The following is a 20419-nucleotide window of genomic DNA, read 5'->3' as shown; positions in this document are numbered from 1 at the left end:
AACCAGAACTACTGTATTTTCTTGTCATTTTCTAAAATGTATTTTACATCTTTTTAAAATATCCTATTCATTTGCAATCAGGGTAAATAGTTCCCTGCCCCCATAAAGTTGCCTGAGTCTGAACAATGTTCAATCTCCCATCTCTCTCTCTCTCTCTTACCTATTGTAATTAAGTTCCCTTTGATTTGAACAGATTGGACGATAGGAATTCATAATGTTACATCCTGCACACTGAAGCTAACTGATTAAGTGCTTTAAATTATTCTTCCTGACAGAATGATAAAGTTACAATCTGTTCAGAGATGATCTACAGCTTGCCAGACTCCTACCGCTTCTTTCTACATTCATTTATCTTTTTGTCAAGCAGTTAAAAAAAAAAAAAAGCCTCAATTCCATAGATCTTTTAAAGTCATCAGAACATCTGAATTATTAATGAGACTTTAAGGGAATGGTTCCTGATGGGGGCTGGTTTAAGAAAGGTTGTAGGAAAAAAAAAAAATCTGGGAATGTGTATACATCAAAATAATTTCAGCTCCATTTAAAAAACCATTTAGTTCAAGTGTGACACATGAACCATTATGCATTTGTGGAAACCAATTTTATGTGATCTACGATTAAACTAACCTTTCAGAGAGGTGTAAAGTGTGATGGTTATCATGTTTTAAAAGCCTTGCAAGATCACATAAACAATTTCAAACTAACGGTTTTCTAATGGTTTGTGTTTAAAATGATTTTGAGGCAAGTTAAGCACTGTGAACTTTTATCTCTACCTTCTTTTTTAACATATGGTGCACAAACTTTCTTTACAAACAGAAGTTGGTGCAAGTTAATTCAATCTCGTAGCAAGAAAGGGGAGAACTGTGTGTGTGCTAAGGATTAGGGATGAACTGCACTGTGTTTCTCAGCAGCCAGTGCAAAGCACTTCCATCATCTCCCCTGCTTTCCCTGGAATTTTCAAAACAAGGCAATTATTATTTATATGTTAGTCTTTACAATAAAACTCATATCCAGGGAGCTGATCTTTAAAAGACACCATCAAGGCTCTTTTTGCCTTTACCTGGCAAGTAATAAATACAGAAAATAAATAATAAATGCAGAAACTGGTAGATTCTAATTTCTTTTGCTGTTTAAATTTCTTTTTGCCAGTGCTGAACACTTGGTCCAGGCATTATCATCTCCAGCATCAAATGCTTGGACCCAGCTTTATACCTTTCCTGTTCCTTTTCTGCTGTTAAAATTGTCTTTGACCATGTAATGACAAATCTCCCATGGAAGTCCATCAATCTCTATACTTACCTTTGAAATGTGAGCTTGACACTCTTCATCTTTACTCTTGGTCACTAAGACATTTTGCTCCCAGTTACTAAATGTCCTTCTTGAATCTCTTACAAACTTTACAATCTTTTTTGTTATGCTCACAGTCTGACTTTGATATGTCTTCCAAAGTCTTAGCACAGATTTTTATGTATCTTAAAAAACCTATTTACTCTTTCCTTTAAATCAGTCCAGAAAACCCTTTTTTAAGTCTTTATATGTTGTTATATTGACCAACTTTTTTTTAGTTTCAAGTTCAGTCCGTCTCTCCCTTTTGGCATAGGTATATTGATCCTTACCATGTGTTTCTACTTTATAGTGAGAACAGGCATAGTCTTCTATTTTTTTAAGAGCTGTTCAGGAGAGTCCCTGATCTTCCTGTGCTATTTGACAGGTTTGTTTTTGACAGCATCACCTAAGAGATGTTGGAACAGCTAAGTAACTTCATGTATCAGAAAGCAGAAAACATTTACTTTCCTCTCAAACACCTGTGTTTGCAATGGGCTATCAGCAACCCAGTGCATCCATGAAGGTTCTAAAGGCTTCATGCTCTTATTACAAACAAATAAAAATTAACATCCTGTGTAAGACTGTTCCCTGCAGCATAAAAAGATAAAATAATTAAAGTAAAATGATAAAAATACAGATTTCTTCAACTTGTATAAGACTCCAGCAATTCTCTCCAACAGATTTATTATTCTGGTGCTTTCTCACATTAATTCTGGACTAAATAATCATGTTTGAATAAATGTCACTGTGAAACACCCTCTCTTCTAAGCAGAGGCAAAGAAAGTACTAGCTAAACATGACACAAAGATTTTACTAAATCTGTATTCTCACCATAATCCCAGGTTACCTTACAATTGTTTTAAACATGCATTTTTTTTCCTCTGTGACATTTGCAGTTTCAAATGAGTCTGTATGTATGTGTGTGCCTCCCCTCGTTCCATATAGGCAGCTCATTCACAGCTAAACTGAAAATTCTCCCATGCTATTTCTTCCTGTATGAGAAAAAAGTAATGAAAGTTTCTCCACCCACCTGCTCAGCAATTCTTTGTTTGGCAGATGAAAATTTTACATGAAGCAGGCAGTAAGTAATTTGCAGGGAGAGAGAGAAGAAACTATTCTTACTTTCTGTGAAGGTCTTTATTTTGCTCCAAGGCAAAATTCTGGGACAAATATGCTATTCTGGAATTGCTCTTGGTGATTTTTTATTTTTTTTAAACTAGCAAAATTCTTACTTTTGACAATGGGAATTTCTCTGGAAAATGCCTGACTCTGTCAGTTTAGGCCAGTGGGAACCCATGCCAAGAACCTGCAGGTTTGCTAGATATGGTTTTGTGTCAACACTCTGATCAGCAAAGTGACTAAGAACCTAGCTTTCCATTGTCAAAACCATGCTGGGACTGATACAAGTGGCAAGATCTCCATTTAAAGCTCTAAAATGCCATCTCTTGACATTGGTGCTGCTTTTCCACCTTCAAAAACTAACCAGGGTACTTACTAAGAACATTTGACTTGGGATAGGTTTCTGAACAAATAGGAGATTTCCTGTTACTTTTCAATATAAAAAATTTTGACAACATAACATAGTTGATTTAAACATTCCTCTACTTGTAATGACCAACCTCCCAATTTCATTAGTATATCCATATCAGAAAATCTTCATCACTGTAATAAACTATTCGATCAGTTTGACTATAGTTAGCAGTGAAAATTGCACATGGCATAACTTTTAAGACTTCCAACTTTAGGACAGAAGACAGAGAAGAATTAGACTTCAATATGATTTGAAGAATTCAGATTTGCATCCGTATTATCCCTCTCCTGTTGCTCACAAAGTAGACAAGTTGCTTCTCTAATGTACACTGTTTATATTTTTTCTATTTGAGATGCACAGTTATACAAATACTATTTTTTTTTTTTTACAAAATTATTATGTAGTATGCGACAAGTGGCTTCATATTAACACCCTTCCTACCTCTGCTAAATGGAAAACAGATAAAACATTAATGGAAAAGCATTTTGGTGTCAAAGCCATTAACATTCTTCCAAAATGCATAACTGCTCTCGACTACCTTCAGTCAATATTGCCAACATAAAAAGATGCTCATGAACATACACGGGGGACAGGGGAGTAGGAAAGGGAAGGGAGGAAAGGAATTGGAATGAGGAATGGGAAATTAAAGTAATGTCTGCACCAGGGTAGGCATCTTCATTGAGCAGGAACCTGGGTGTTTACAAAAGGACACGTGCAATTAGAAAGGCAAGCAGATGAGAGGATAAAAAAATAAAACAGGGTTGAGCAACAGCAGCAGCAGCAGCAGCAGCCAGTTTTACTTCTGGTTTGGAGGGAAAAAAAAGGCAAAAGAAAACCAACAAAACAACCAAACAAACAAACCAATAACTGAATAAAGTTTGTAACTATTTTTTTTTTTAATTTCACAAGTTTTCACAAGGACAAAGTTATAGAAGGAAACCCACAGCAGTTGCTAGGTCATGCAGAACCATTAATTGTCATACCTTGGCCCATTCTATTCATCCTTGTTGCACTTTAGAAAAAGAAGTAAGCTATGTAAGTTTTACAATGCTTTTAAACTGTCATATTTCCTGTTGAGCACTTTAACTGGCACATCCTTGTAGTAATAAATATTCTTAGGGCAAAACATGATAACTTTCTTTGCAAAAAGAAATACATCAATTTGTCTTTATGATGAAAAGCAACTGTAATAGACTCATTTGTAAGGGACCATCCACAATTTGCAACATATTTCACTGATAGGACTTACAGCTGCTTTTGAATGCACACACACATATATACTGTATTCCAATCATTATGCTTAACACTGCACAGTGGCACTCTCTGTAGCCCACTTGTAGGGTTCCAGGTTTTGTCAGTAAAAGTGCTTGGCTTCATTGTCAATTCACACAGCAAGCAAATCTTCAAAATTATCATGCTTGGGGAAGGGGAAGGTAGAAAACAACACTAACCATAAAAGCACCTTGTCTGGGTTGGCAGCTACAATGCTAATCACTCCCACATCCAAATATTTATCTTCTGTCTGCATGCTTTCTTGCTGGGTAGCCAGGGAAGTTGGTATGTGTTTCTGGCCTCCCTAACCTGGGAAACTCTTCATACCACCTAGAACTAGTTCTGTATTTCAATAGGTTGGCATTTGAAATTAAAAAAAAAACAAGCTTGAAGTATCATTTCTATGGCTGTCTAGGATAGGTTACTTTCCACTACTTTATTTAATTCCCTGCCACGGTTTTTGTTTGGCTAGGTGTGTCATTGGTGGGAATCTGCAAGATCCAAAGCTCTGGGGCAAGTGCCTAGAACATGGTGCCTCAGCACAGTGAATATTTCCACCCCAGCCCTCTTGTTCTGCTCATTAGCTGTCTTGGGCACAGCACGACCTTTTCTTCCCAAATGGGAGAGACCTTAAAGGTACTCAGCTCTCTTCCCCTTTATTCCTGCGTGCTGTGGACTGGCATGCACCTGTTGAAAAGAACCAGCTAGAACGTGGAGCAAGATTTCTGGAGGATCTTCAAATATTAGGACCCTTGTTGGAAGATTTATACCACCACTCTAACTTGGAAAAATTAAACAACCATCTGGGGAAAGGAACAAAGTCCCTCGAGATCTGATACTTAAGCATAGAAAAATGCTTGCTCTTTTCTGAACATTATTTATTCTGTACATAAGGTGACTAATTCACCTTTTAAAGATGTAAAAGTCCTAGGAAGGCAGTTTTTAATGACTTACATCCAATATTTATGACACATATGGCTTTTTATTCCAAATGTCAAAAGTGAAAGAAAATATAGCTATTCATGTGGCAGTATAAATAGACAGAATAATAATTTAATATGCAATTAGACTCTTTCTAAACTTAAATTAAACCATTGGAGTTTTACAACTCCATGCCCAGACAGTTTCAGTGTTAAAGGGAAAAGACACTATCTCCAAAAGGCTAGTATGTCAGAGGAAGTCCTTAAACAAGCAGAAAAGTCCCTGATGTTCCTTTGGTATAAAGCAGGTGCGTAGCAATAATCTATACAAAGAGTGTAAGCCCTATACAATGTAAGCCTTGAGAGTGAAAAATCAGTAGAGATTTTTTTGGGTTTTGTTTTTTTTGTTTTTTTTTTTTTTCTTTTTTTCCCCAATGGGTTAGTTTTATAAGCTTCAAATAAATGTAGCAACTCCTGTAAATATGAATATAAAAAAACCTACTGCAACATACGTCAACACTTCTGTACTAAATTACTTTCTTTGTGTAACTCTGACATCAAGAGCAAGTGTTCATGTTAAATATACTCTATTTTCTGATATGTAGAGTAACTGCAGTGAGTTATTTATGTTTTCTGTGTGCCTATGGGTTTAGAATTTTTTTTTCTCCCCTAGCATCATAAATAACTTTTGGTCCGTCTGCTTTGTTGCTGTTGTGCTTAAGGGTTTTATGGTGGTGAAATAAAAATGACAATCACATGCACACTGTCATACATATGCAAAATATGTGTACAAAAAGGGAGAACTCCATGGGAAAACAGGGAACATTACTGCTGGAAACATTAACCGGGGAGAATGGGTGGTGAATGCAAGTTTCACACACAGTGGGAGCAGGTACACATATCAAAGTCTATCTTCCTGCACATACTTCTGTTTTTCCCGGGAATCCCTGGTCTTGGTGCGGTTCGGTCGGTTTGCTGTTGATGGGATGGAGTGAACTGATGAGCTCTTCTTGCTGGAAGAATAGGAGGAATGGGAGGAATGAGAAAGACTGGCCCGGGACTGGCCAGCGTTGTGGTCAAATTGCATCAAACAGAAGATCAAGTCTGTCGGCACAAGCTCAAATTCATATGGTGGGTTTGTGATAACATAACTGGAAAGAAAGAAAGGAAGAAAGAAAAAGAAAGAAAGAAAAAGAAAGAAAGAAAGAAAAAGAAAAAGCAGGTTTAGATTTCTGCTAAAAAAATTCTGCTACAGTTGTTCTCTCATAAACATTTACCCAGATTTTTGCACTTCTGCTTCCTTCAGTCTGTACCTAATTTTAGCTCACATAATACCCATTATGATTTAGGACCTTCTTATGTCAGATATCATTTTTTGTATGTTTTCTGTTGCACAGGTATACTGTCTGTGTAGGATGTCCTTCAAGTGAATCACATCATGATTTTTCAGAGAAGGCACCACACAAATCACCCTCCTTTCTCTAGCTGCACCATAATGCAATGACTCTAGCAAATAGATTTACATATTGACAAAACCCAGTAACATACCCACCAGCAATGGTATTTAAAAGAATGGCTGAAAAGCAGGGAGAGGAGGATTTTAGATGCAGTTATATTTAAATACATACTTTCTATATATTTACTAAATATTTAAATACTGTCAATAGAGCAAGGGATATAATTATTTGTTTGGATTGTGACTGTACATAAAACAAGTTAAGGAAAATATATCAGCAAATTCACAGTGAGGTTAATTTTGTTCATTCATTCCACATGTACATTCACAGACTCAAAGAGCATTTATAAAGAGAAATCTGCACATCCAAGAATCCAGCATTGCTAAGTATACATCCCAGACCTGAAACAAAAACTCTTATCAATTTCAAGAATTCCCACCTTCAACTAACCCCCTTTTCAGGGTAGGAAGGGCTAATAGACGCTGCTGCTAAATTTTTTCACACATGTGAAAAACATATTTGAGCAAGGCAATAGGCATTTTCTGTCCAAGCAAGAAATGAGTAAAAATTGATCACAAAACTCACAACTTCTTTTCAAATTAATTCAGTGCTCATAAGAAATCTGGCTTAGCTGCCTCAGGGACAGAAGTCACTTATTAATCCAACAAATAATCCCAAGTATAGCAAGTACAGTGTAAATCTAAACTGAAAATAATTTTTTCTACTCAATTTGTCCAAATCCTTACAGAAGAAACCGCTTTGGTGGGCTACAGGGTTGTTTATTGCCAAGTTCACCCAATAATGATGCTTTTTGTAGAGAATGAAACAGTAACAGATGGTAGATTTGTGACAGTTCTGGTACAGGTCTGTGTGTGTATTTCTAGTAGACACTTAATCAAGACACATTTCAAGTATGCTGCTAAATGGCCTTCGGTTTGCAAAGATGGAAATGTGTCCGCTCAATTTAAAGCATTGAGGTCAGCCTTGGTGCTACTGAAGTACAAATGCAGCCTGCCAAAAGAAGGGTTTCCATTTACTGGAAGAAATGATTATTAGATACAGAGAGTACCTGTAGGAAGCCCACAGGAGTATTTTTTGAGCATTCAGAAAAAAGAAAGTCTAGCTACTATAATGTAAATTATTAGCCAGTAACTTACAGCTGATTGATATAAGCAAACTGGAGTCCTTTCCCTGTATGCAAGCAGTGGATTATCATAAATCAAACAAGATAAAGATGTGTTCTGAAAATTTACTTTAAAAATTTTTGATTAAAATTAGCTGAAAGCTGATGCTATGATATCCAGCCTATGATTTAAACTCAGCTAAAGAATCATCACGAAGTCCTCAAAGAGTTAGCTTTTGTAGCAAAGTTATGCAAAAAATGGAGAATGCTCTTTTTTAGATTTATTACAGGCATTGGGATCTTCCTCGCTGAGAAGACTGAAGAATGACGAAGCAGAGATGTTCTAAATGACTGGGCTTACCGTTTAGTACATTGGCTGGGAGTACTTAGATGTGCATCCCTTAATCGATAAATTCCAAAGCAAAGCATATTGTATGTTTTCAGTGCTTTACAAAATAGATCTCCGTAACAACCTCCATCCTAGGAGAAAGAAAGGAGAGAAAAAAAAAGAGAGAACAGCACATTTTTTTCCTTTCTTTCTCTGTTACTACGATGTCAGGGAACAGGATTTTCAGTATGACCCTGCACAAAAAGGACAATGTATAGACAGTCTGTTGTTTGTCACAAATGAGACCCAAGGAAATGAATAACCTAAATGTTTTATTTCAAATAAGTAGTTATGTAAAGTGATCATTATTTTGGAAAGCCTTGATCCATGAAATGATGGTAAATTGGGAAGAGTGAGTGATTTGCTTTAAGCTGGAAATATAAATTTTGGTACCAAACAATGCACATTCTACAATCACATTAGCTGTGATATTAAAATTGTTAGTATTTTTGACCCTTTTTTCACAGTAGCCATACTGTCATGTAGACAAATAAATTCACAGGGGAGCACAACAGAAATTAGAGTTCTGAGGGGTTAAAAGGATAATATAATATCTTCCACTGTAAAATAATGAAGAAAGGTATGCCATTTTTCATAAATAATATGAAATGTTTTGATTAGCAAAAAAAAGTTTAGATTTGATAATTTGTATATCTAAAATATTGATTCTTAAGTAACGATGACTGTTAATGCATTCTACCTTCACTGATGTAGTGCAACTGAGGCTCTAGCAAAATACCATTTGAAGGATTGGTGTTGCTTATTTTATTTGTGAAAATGTTATGCTTCATGCCCAAGTGTTTTGATGAGCTGTTAGTTTCGGCTATGAATGGACTTCTACATGAACTGAAAGGCTGTTTACTTTTATCTGTGTCCTCCCATCACCCTTAATCCTTAAACCGGGATTCCCTGTCATTTCTATGAAGAAGGTCGCTCCATTCTTTTTGAACAGAGCTTGTGAACACAAGGTTAATTTAAGAAATATCAAATCATCATCAAAACAAAGTGAGTACTTTGGGATTCACCTCAAGATTACAAGACTTGGTCCAGAAAACATTTCTAGATACTTCTTTATCCAAATGCACTGTTCTGTAAAGATTTTTCTTTTATTATTTGCTTTTGGGGTTGTTGGTTTGGTTGTTTTTTTTTACTTCACTCTTAGGATAGTGGAATCAAAATGTCAGAAAATCAGGATTTCACAAGAATTTTAGTTCATCCAGAAACAGCAGAAAACAAACCTTATAGCTTTGTTTTCAAGCTAATAAGTATATTTTAAGCAAGAACTGGAAGCTCCATGGAAAGGCTAAATAAGCTTATAAAAATCCAACAAAGGTATATATATTGCTCATGTTTACAATGGATTATTGTTAGAATAGTTATATCATCCAAGTCAGTTCATCCATCTCTTTAGCTGACAACTAAGAAGAGCCATAGGATTTTCTTCATGAGACATCCAGGCAAGGAGTCTGGGAAGTCATACAGCTTCTTAACAAGGGTAACAGCAAACCTGGCACCCTGTGCTATAAATTGTCAAATGATCCAAAAGCTCTATTAAACTAAATAATAGAAATTATATGCTAATTAAGATAGATTTTTAATTCAGTCTGAGAGAAAACAAATAGACTGCAGACCAGCCCTGGTCCTACATATCCCTCATGATCTTACCCCTAGGTCTGCAAACGGCCCATCATACAAAGCCAACTGAGCAACTCGACACCTGTCCCTGTTTGCAAGTGTCTGGGGCGTGCTGTAACCTCCTCTCAATGCATTTTCCTCAGCAATCAGTGCTTCCAGCTCTGGTGTGGCTCCTCCTGTTACCAATGTCCGTATCAGTGTGAGGATATTGTCATTGAAGTATGTCTGCAGAGATAAAAGAAAGCTCTTTAAGCAAACACCATTAAAGTCACAACTGAAGACATCCAAATTACAACTTTCTGGGTTTCTGCTGTTTAAAGTTCTTGGCTGTCTCTTCAAATAATTTTACATAGAAAGTGAAAAGACAGCAGCCTCCAATTACTCTATTTTCTTCTATCCCATTAGGCTCCTATACTAGATCCTTCCTTTTAAACACCAATTCAGGCTGATTTTTATTAAAGTACAAAAATTTGAATGATTTATGTTTCCTATAATTGGTGTTAGTAGTGATGCAATGACTGCTTTCCTTCTCATTGCCTTCATGTCTAATAATGGGCTTTAGGACATGTAATTGTAAAATTCAGACCACATTTAAAGCTTACACAGGCTAGATTGCCTTTTTACTCTTGTCACCAATTCGTTGGGGAGCTGCCTTTGTGCTGCAAATGTCATTACTTATTACTGTGGCTGGACTCTAGCAGTCTAACTGATGTATGGTACTAAACATCTTATTACGAGACTTGACAGTGTTCAGACATAAGCATGTATCAATTAAACATCTTGAGTTCATTCCAGATAAATGTATGATGAGTTTGGGATCCTGGTGGTCCTTTTAAAAAACTCTAGGGTATAGGGTAAGTGTGGTTTATTAGGGAAGATCTGCTCCACACTGACATTTTGCCAGCATCTGTAGCATTGCTGGTCTGTCAGGCAAACAATGGGTATTTTAAATATTAATTTAATGCCAGATGAATGACTTTCAAGTTCACTTAAAAGTATACTGGTATAGTTCTGATATACTCAGTTAAATATCTGCAATGTAATGTACTGGGCAAAAAATAATGTTGAACAAAAAAAGGAGACACCATCGCTTACAATGTCACTAACATCTGTGTTTTCAGAAGCTTTGCAAGTGTCCCCCCTTGTATGGGGACATACAAGAAGAAAATGAGCTCACTGTAGAGTACACGGGATTGACATCCCTGGGTTTGTGGATTCCATTACTAGATTTGTGACTTTTGTTGAACTTAGGACTTGGAACAAATGTCTGTAATCCAACCAAGTAAAAATGAATACTGAATTCTCAAACCGCGCTGCTTGTCCAAAGATAATACTTTTTGAAGTAATACTTTTCAATGAAATTCATTGCTCTATCCATATAATGTAATTGTATTTAATACATGGGTAAACTGAGGTACAACTTGAAATATTTTATCCTGAGATCAAAAAGCAGAACTAGCTTCCTATCCATGTTACTTTGATATTCTTTCTTTGTATAATGAAACTTCAGTTTTATTGTTCACTTGAGATGACAGATAAAACAGGAGCAAATGAATTCTATGCAGCAACATTTTTCACTGTTACATTGAAGTTTCATAACTTCAAGCTTCTCTGCTTATTTACATAGGTATATACGCCATTCACCTGTTGACTAAATTAAAATGAGAGAAACATATTGTTATTGTTACACATGCCCTAAAGCAAATATTTGCATCTCATCAACTCCAATTATTTTAAATTAGCCCAGGTAAAGCACTATATATTTTAAATACAAAGTGTACTGTAAAGAGTTGTCTGACATTAGCAGGTTCAGGAAGATTCAGTTAGTCTAAACCAACAGCTAATCTCAAATCAGCTCTTACATATTGGATGCACTGTGTAACAATTCAAGTGTAATACTTAAACCTTTCTTAACATGAAGAAAAATCAATGTGACCCCTCTGCAGGGATGTAAGTCTGGAGTGATTACATGATATTTAATAGGAATTGCCGTGGTGCGAGACAGAAGACATTCAGGCATGATTGTTTATTCTTCAATTACTTCTTCCTCGATGTCCCTGAGGTGAGAATCAGAGTTGCCCTCTTTGGCAACTCTTCCCACTGTGCTATACTCTTCCAACATGGAAGTACTCAGAATAAAAAAAAACTGGCATTGTTTAGTCTCTTTTCTCCGCTTTTGTCAGTGTATACTATACACCACTCAGAACTAAAATAATTAGCACAATTCCTTTGCTCCTGCAGTTAGGCAGCAATGTTACTTGACACCAGTTTCATGGATATAAAGCCAAATTCTGCCAGATCTAGAGGCGGGAGGCACTGCAATTGTAGAAGCTGGAAAAGCCCTTTCAGTAAAAATGTGCTTCAACATATTCTATACAGCACTTTAAGCACATATCTTCACAAAAGCATAGCATTTTCTGCAATAGTATCTTTTCTCATACCTTCCCCACTCTTTTATTCAGTATTTTTTTATTCCTTTTTCTTCTCTAAGCAGTGATATTTAGTATTATTCAAAAATGCTATTCTCAGGTTTACATCTATAAATCAAGATAGAAGAACATGAAACAAAAGTAAAGCATATCTTTACTGGTAGATTTTTCAAGTCTGGTTTACAATGGGCCCAACTATGGTAAGAAATGTTCACCTGCTCTAAGACTGATGGATGCTGGTTTGTGTAAAATAGCCTGGGTTTATAGACTGCTGACTTGCAGTGATTGGTAAAACATGCAAAAGTCTAAAATTGTACTAATAATTTTATTACTCTTTAGGAGGTATCATTAGGCCAGCCTTCCCTGGTTCCCAACCCTTTCTCTCTCTCTTTATTCTGTAATTCAAATTATAGCAACTATAGCCATAACCCAAGATTTAAACACATATACTCTTAGCTCATCTGAATTTTGTACTGTGCAAGTGCACAACTACCCCTTATCATAAATTCAGTTGTAGCTCACTAGAGCATGATATACTAAGAAATTATACTGCGGCCATATTGCTCATTTTACTACAGATCTCATATTAAACTGAGAAATGAAAGCAGTAGTAAAATAATGTATCAAGTCAGGTACCTGTCACAAATTCATTAATACAAATAAAATAAAATAAAATAAAATAAAATAAAATAAAATAAAATACACCCCCACCCCCAAACCCCAGTGCAATTACAACATAATGGGCCCAATTCTGGCTTATGTTGTGTGCCAACCAGGAGTAACTCTGGGAGCCATACACTGCTATGAAACTGATGCAAATGAGAAAAGAATCAAGTCTATTGTTGATGGAACAGAATGCTGTCACTGGAGAAAGGCCTCCCACTGCTAGACAAATGTTAAGGCAATGCTAAGACATTTATTAGCAAAGGAGGCAACATTTATCTTGGAACAATGGCTTAATTTGGGTTTCACACCATGACTGATGTGGATGTCACCATTTAATCAGATGGATGAGTGCAGCCAAATGATGGGTTTGGGGTTTTTTGCCATCAATGAGTAAAAAGATTCCAACTTCCAGGGCAGACTGCTCTGGCACTGCAACCGATCAGAAAATGCCCAACCATAAGCAAGACAGGATGGGTGAATAGGAAGCTGTAACCTGTCACCTTCTGCTAAATAGGCTTGCTTCCTCCTATACTAACATATTTAACACTCCTCAGGAAAAACCCGTCTGTCCATGCTTTCAATTGTCGCAAAAATCAGTCTCCTCTCATTACCTCTTGCCAGTTTGGAACTGGGGACACTGAAAAGCTGAACTACCGGATATCCATTTCCTTTGGAATAACAATACACTGAAATTAATTTGAGAATGATCTTCTACTTGCTCTGTGGGAGGGTACCTGGCCTGGAACTGCCAGTACTTATAAGAAACTGATCTACAGAACGTCTTTGGAAAGGTGCTGCTGTACTTAAAGTAACAAGACACTTTCCAGTAATGGTAGTGAATCCCTTTTGTTGACTGTAAAATCACAACTGAAGAAATACTTGTTTGCTACTGCCATTAACTGAACCCCACACTGGACATCTGTATGACATCGCTATAATTAGCATCTGGAATGAGAATGTGAAATAGGTGTAGTCTAAACACAGAAAAAAAGGAAATGCATCATAGACATTGAAACTGGGTAAATAGCAAGGAAATTCTGACACAGATATCTGAGCTAGCAGTGCCACCTAGCCTATGCTCCGGAATTGTAGTCCAGCTCTTTCAAACATTTTGGGGATGCTTTCCCATTTGTTCAATCATTTTTTAAAGTATAATTGCCAGAGTGCTTATGTTTTGCAGTTAATGCTGACAAGCCTTTTAAACTAATTGGTCTTTTACAGAAAATTTAACTGAAAATTAGCACATCTTTTAATAACATTGCTTTAACTTTAATAGCACTTTGCCTTTCATTTATAATTACTCTAAAATTGTCATTTTCCAAGTCATATCTGCCATTTTTTTTGTGTTTGCTAGTGGGTTTTTATGGATTTCTTTTAAGAAGACTCCTCCTCCACTGCATGCAGTTTTTAACATTGCTTTCAAACAAATACTTTAACTTGCTTTTCTTTTTCAGTTGGAGGAATTCTGTTGAATAAATAATATATATCCAAATCTAAGCTAACATCAGTAACTTAGACCAATAACAAAAGGGCCTTTGAGACAGAATCAACAGCAGAAAATAACTAACAGCATTTCACCCCTTGAAAATCTATTGATTCTCAAAATATTGTCCAAACTTTAAAGAAGTTTGGGGTGCTTTAGGTTACAAGATGATGCTTGCTAATCCCCTGAACAGACTTGCACAAAACCCAGTCTTGTGTTTCAAAATGCCCATATCATAGATTAGAACAGTTTCTTTTCTGTATAAATAAGACTGTGAGGATCCCTGATGGAGAACTCTTGAGTAAGGGATATACTGAAAAGTTATTTTTAACTGTTTTAACTATTGTCTTCCATTCTGTGCTTTTGTTTATATGAAGAAAATGTAGAATGTAGTATTATAGAACAAAAACCAAGACCTAAAGTTCTAGTACAAGGAAATCGAGGATATTGAATGTTAAACGGTATAATCTGGTTGTGGAGATCTTTGCTTCTAATGGCAGCACTCTGACAGTACATCAAGTCTATTGTCAGCAGTATGTATGGGAGGGATGCCAACCTGCCAGAACTTCTGTGGTTCTCATAGCTTTAGCACCAAAAGGAGTAACAGAGAAGCATTGGCTCTCAAGCCAACTGCTCAAACCTTTGAAAGTACTGCGTGTCAATAAAACTGATTTTCCTGCACGCACAGGATTTTCTGGAAAAACTATCTCAACAAGGCCCAGAAAAGGAAAAAGTACTCCTCCTCAAAAATTTGCTTCCCTTAAGCTATCCTATGTCATGTAATTTTATAGCTCAAGATAATCTTTTTACACAACATCCACATTATCTAAAAGATGCTTCCAATCCCATGGCTTTTAGTCACATTCAATTTGGTGATGAGAATGTGCTTTGCTTTTCAGGAGCGGCGCCACCTTGAGACTGACAGATTACATATATTCTTTCCCTGGGTTTGCATATGTTATGACAAAACAAATATTAATATATCATTCACGTCTCTGATGGCAGTAGATGTCTCTTCAAAGACATAATAATGATTAGCTGGTGTGATTTAACAATAGCCACTGCCACACTTAAAACATGAACCATGTCTACAGTGTTCACACAGAGTACAATAATGCACTTTAACCAAAGCCTGGAGAGACCACTGTTACCAACTCATCAAAAAGACAATGCAGTTTTTTGGGCTCGTTATTGTCTTCTGAGCAATGATCTTCGAACTACCACACTGTGAATCATAGGCTTGTAGAATATATTGCCTTTGCTGCAGAGGACAAACTGTGTAGATAGCCTGTAGCTAGCATTTTGAAAAGTAAAACTCATTAAGCCTTTTATCTTTGAAATAGAAAATAACAGAAAACTTCAAATTTAAAATATCTAATACTGTCATCTTATAGGAAATAATGCTAAACTAGCAGAACGTTATGATCTTCAGCATTCAAATTTGAATCAGAAAGTGACAACGCATTTTCTAATTTGTGATTCACGAGTAGGGTTTACTCCACTACTTCTATATTAATAAAATTACATGAAAGAAAATATTAATTTAACACTGATTAATACTGTTGAATTATTAGTATCATTATTATTATTCAATAACTGAATACTTTAGCAAATTATTTTAAATATATTTTGTACCTCTTTTTCTATATACATACATCTATAGGTATGTTTCAAATTACCTGCAGATCAGAAAGAATACTGTACGCGTGGATATTATTCTACTTTCTAATCTTTCTTACACTTGTTTTACTACAAAACCCCACCACTGTGAGAGGAGATTCTTTCTTAATGGAGCAGTTCATGCATTGTACGTTTGTACTGTAGACCATATAAGGAATTTGCATGCCAGAGATATCAACAGAGATCATAAGTTGGAATTTTTCTATAAAAATTAAGCAATAAAAAATCCCAAATCGCTAAGCAGATTGAATAACGAACTATAGCCTATTCTCAAAATGAGCTGGCACAGGCCAGTACAGTGTGTATTATTTCCTTCTTACAGAATACCTGTGCAATTAATAGGATGAAAGCATGACTGCTGATCTCACAATTTAGTTAGGATTTTGTGTTCAGTTTGCTGGTACTGGCTGTAAGTTAGGCAGAATAAATAGAAGCTGGTCCCTAAAAACAAGTGTACTCTAGGAAAAAAAAAAAAGAGATAATACAGTGCAAGTAGATTAGTTTGCGTGAAGAACACTCTTTTCCTCGGAGAAGTGAAAGGAGAATACATCCTTCCCATGAGAATAGGGATAGTAAAGGGAAAACATCTGACACATCTTAATGCTTTCTGAAGGGTCAGGAAGAATTGTACTTTTCCAACTCTTTACTAGGCCTTTGAGGAATAAAAGAGAAAATAACGCTGCCACCAATCAGCAAAGTGGTCAAAGAAAAGACAGAATGGTGAACAATTCTAACTGACTGAATCCTTGGCTTGTCTTCTTGATTATTTTTTTTTCTAAGAAGTTAGAATTTTCTACACTTGTTACCACATTTACTTCTCTGGCTTCAGGCTGCACTGCCCCTGACATATAATATGACCACTTAGATATGAAAATGTTTGAAAAAAAGACTCTGTTGAAGAAAGGAATTGCGGAAACGGAGGGGCAAGGTGTCAAAAACTAGAAGTTAATAAAGCTAGCAATAACTAAAATACTGTGAGGATTATATGATGAGTTCCAAGTAAAAATTTCTGAACAGTCATGTTCCACATATGTCCTATTGCCTCACTATTATTTACATGATACACCTTTGCACAAGAGAGCAATGGTGTCCACAACTTTTTGCTTTGTTTTTGTGGTGATGTCAGTGGCAATCAGAGGAATACTTTTTCCAAGATTCTGGAAGTGCCCTACTGAACGATTCATTCGGGGGCATTGATTTAGATAACAATGTGAGTAGATAAACAGTAGATAATAATTTGGAACCTTCATGTTAAATTATTCCTATTTATAATGTGAAAATGCTAAATATATTATACATAGAGATTTTAATTAGAGAAGGTACAGAGTTTAAGTGTGCTTGCTTAGGCTTTCTGAATTTGTCACATCTGCAAAATATGGCCAATAACTTTCAAAAAAATTATTTTCTGAGTTTATTGCAAACTCTTAGGCTGCATTAGAATAAAATTTTAACGGTGTAGACTGATATTATTCATCTGTGGATGGAAAATATGAGGAATATAGCAGGGAATAAAAATATGAACTACAGATACATAAATATGAAATACAAATAAAATATTAAATAATAAAGATCACCGTGAATTCTTCTTAAAAGCAAAAAGCTTCATTCTGAATTTAGGTGAAGGTCAGACTTGGCTCCTTTAAGGAAACCCGTTTGCTCATTTTTAATATCATGTGGGGTTTACAGCAGATGATTTCCAGCACTATGGAACTTTATTCCATGAGGAGCTCAGAAAGCCTATGCTCAGATTTTAAAAAGGCTATGTTCTTGCTACATCTAGCAGAGCTTAAGGTCCCTCTGAAAGAAGTGCAGCTCAAACAGGGTGAGACTGGTCTGAAAACCTGATCAGTATGAAGCAAGGGAGGATGAAAAGGAGTATGACTGAGGCATTTGCTTCAAAACTGTACTATGGCTGCAAACCAAAAACCCTAATGTAGACATAACCAAAGGCCACCATCTGTAGTTTCTGGCGTACACTTATGTTTCAATTCACAAGACAACTCATGTGAAAAAGAGATTATGACCTCTCTTCACACAAGTAGCGTTCACATGATGTATACAATGGCTTTCTGCTCATACTCAGAGCATTGTTCATGGCTACAGGAAATTAAGAGCTTAAAACATGGTGGATGCTGTCTGACATGAACAGTGAACATAGGGGCTGACACACTGAATTTGGGTCTGGGTTTCTGGAGGGAGATTGAACATTTTTTGGAAGATATTATCCTTAAAGCCTGACATGAGACTCTTTGCTTTTAAAATTGTGGACTCATGGTAGTACTAGATATCTCAGCTGTTTTAAGGTCTCTGTGTCCAGCTAAAAAATAACCTAGTTTAGGCTCTGAAATTCTCTTGACATCTAAGAGAAAAGTGTCTCCTTCTGACTACCTGTGGAAAAGGGACTAGGCTTTCATACTCTTTCACAATAAGTCTGATGGAAGGGAATGAAAAAGGTTTTGTTTGCTTACTGCGCTCATGAGAGAGTCCAGCACACTGACAGCAAATGCGGTTCCACATGCAAAGGGCTGCGTGAGATACAATTCTGTGTCTGGATCATCATCATCATCTTGGTCCAAGAACTGAACATTTGAATCATTTACTGAAAATAATAAATAAATAATAATAAAATCATCAGATGCCTCTGGGTCACCAGCATGTGACCTTACACATTACACAGTCAGAAAGAAAAAGAAACGGCATATGTCTGGAAACACAGACTTGTGTCTTTGACGTCACTGAAAATGAAATCAAGATGGATGTGAAAATGTGCATTTAAAAATCTGTTGATCATTTTCTTTCTTGTAAGAGGTGACTCTCTTGCTTTTGAGAGGTGACTATGACTTTGCTGTAAAAGCAGCTTTGTGGCACCAGCTGCCTGCACTCAAAATGAGATACGTGATACTCTTCTATATATTGAGACAACCTTGGTATTGATTGGGAACAGTGGCTAAGACTGTATGCATGTACAGTGAAATGTTATCAGAAGATACCAAGTCAGAACCCCGTTGTAAAATAAAGGCTCTCCATAAAACGCTGATACAGCCCACAGGCATCTGTTAGATGGGCTGCTGTGATTCTTACTGGAGTGGTGTTAATGCACTTATCGCTCCAAAGAGGATAAACTGTCCCTTTAACATGCATCTATCTGAATGAACGAGCAATACTCCAGCTATTGTCTTGCAGCATTCCCTTTTGTTCAAATATTTGTCTCCATAACTTCACTTCCTTAGACACAAATCCTACATTAGCCACTGCGAAAAAGAATCTACATCAGGCTGTATAAAGAAAAAGCCCAAATAAAGTAGTATTTGTCATTTAGACTTTCTCTGGCATTTCATTGTCACAGTTAAGAGCTCTGCCTCCAACTCACTCCACTAAAAATAGTTGTTTCCTTGAGATCAGAGCATCAAGTGGATCGTATTTCATGAAATACTACATTTCCCTATTAGTCCTCCTCAGGCATGAAAGCACAGACTGCTTAGCTATGCCATCGAAATACCCTTTACCTTATTAAATGACAAATTAATTTCAATTCTCATGCAAGGAAGGGAAACTAAAAACTTTTTCAGCATTTGAAACTGCACACATGGACTATGTCCCTATTCCCCATGTGAACACATCTCCTGAGCTTTGAAAACAACAGGAGAGCTGCTGTTAACTTGATCAGGTTTCAACTCTGGACTTCTTAGGCCAGAAATTCTTCCGCCTGCTATTCTGATCTTCCTTCGTATATAGTTTCATTTTCCATCCACTCCTTTTCCAACCTGTATATACTACTGTGCTTGCCACGCTTAGCTTACCAAACATGAATGACTATAGATAAAGCCTCACAATAGCTGTCTAAAAGAGATGAGAAGTGTTATTCTCCATTTAGAGCCCTGTTGAGCCAGTGCTTGGCCGTGATCATTCAGTCAGGAACTGAGCTGAAGTAGGATTTAAAATTCCTGCCTTTCCACCCTCTGATGTAACCATGAAAACAGAACACCTCAGTATTGTAAATGGAGAAGTGTTCTGCCCTGGGAGTCAGAAGAATTTCATTCTAGCAAACACCAATATCTACAATACTCCTTTCTTTGTACAATGGCTATCAATTTATTCTCCAGATTCTCGAACAAAATAGTATTTGAGAGCCTGACATACCATTTCGAAATGTACTTTTTGAAGAGCTTGTGCCTTAGCTTAATTTGCTAGTTGAGCATAGGCACTATTGACAGTAGCATTCTTTTTCCACCTACATCTGGTAGACTAATACCTGACTTCGGCACCAGCTTGCTAGCTGCGCGTGGTATCAGTTTCCAAGGTACTACAAATTCTAACATGAATTCTGCAAGTGTGGTTTTATCCTCAATATCTTTATCTTCCTGATGCAAGTTAGCAGGCTAGGATTTCTGCGAAAGGTCTCCAGGCTAGGTGAGGTAGGCTCGAATGTGTGGTGCTGCACCATAGGAAATGCTCATTAAACACTGTTCGGAAAAGCTGGTGGGAGTTCTCTTTATTGAGAGGGAGCAATGC

General features: G+C 36.5%; 1 protein-coding gene across 50 annotated transcripts in view; it reads right to left on the bottom strand.

Moving 5' to 3' along the window:
• Positions 1 to 20419, bottom strand: part of KCNMA1 (potassium calcium-activated channel subfamily M alpha 1) — a 528098-nt gene that overhangs the window by 7821 nt on the left and 499858 nt on the right. For 33 of the 50 annotated variants that reach the window (XM_069796228.1, XM_069796227.1, XM_069796226.1 and 30 more), the window contains 5 exons: positions 18376 to 18506; positions 9680 to 9874; positions 7988 to 8106; positions 5973 to 6197; positions 3838 to 3866 (listed from right to left, as the gene is read on the bottom strand). In XM_069796228.1, the coding sequence (XP_069652329.1) occupies positions 3838 to 3866; positions 5973 to 6197; positions 7988 to 8106; positions 9680 to 9874; positions 18376 to 18506 (699 nt within the window). Of the gene's footprint in view, positions 1 to 3726; positions 6198 to 7987; positions 8107 to 9679; positions 9875 to 18375; positions 18507 to 20419 lie in introns of those variants that run through there. The other 17 variants (XM_069796233.1, XM_069796234.1, XM_069796231.1 and 14 more) reach the window with 2 other exon arrangements.

Source organism: Haliaeetus albicilla, chromosome 11, assembly GCF_947461875.1.
Source record: "Haliaeetus albicilla chromosome 11, bHalAlb1.1, whole genome shotgun sequence".
Classification (NCBI taxonomy): Eukaryota; Metazoa; Chordata; class Aves; order Accipitriformes; family Accipitridae; genus Haliaeetus; species Haliaeetus albicilla.
The sequence above is the reverse complement of the archived record's forward strand: the minus strand, read 5'-3'. Positions and strand labels throughout refer to the sequence as shown.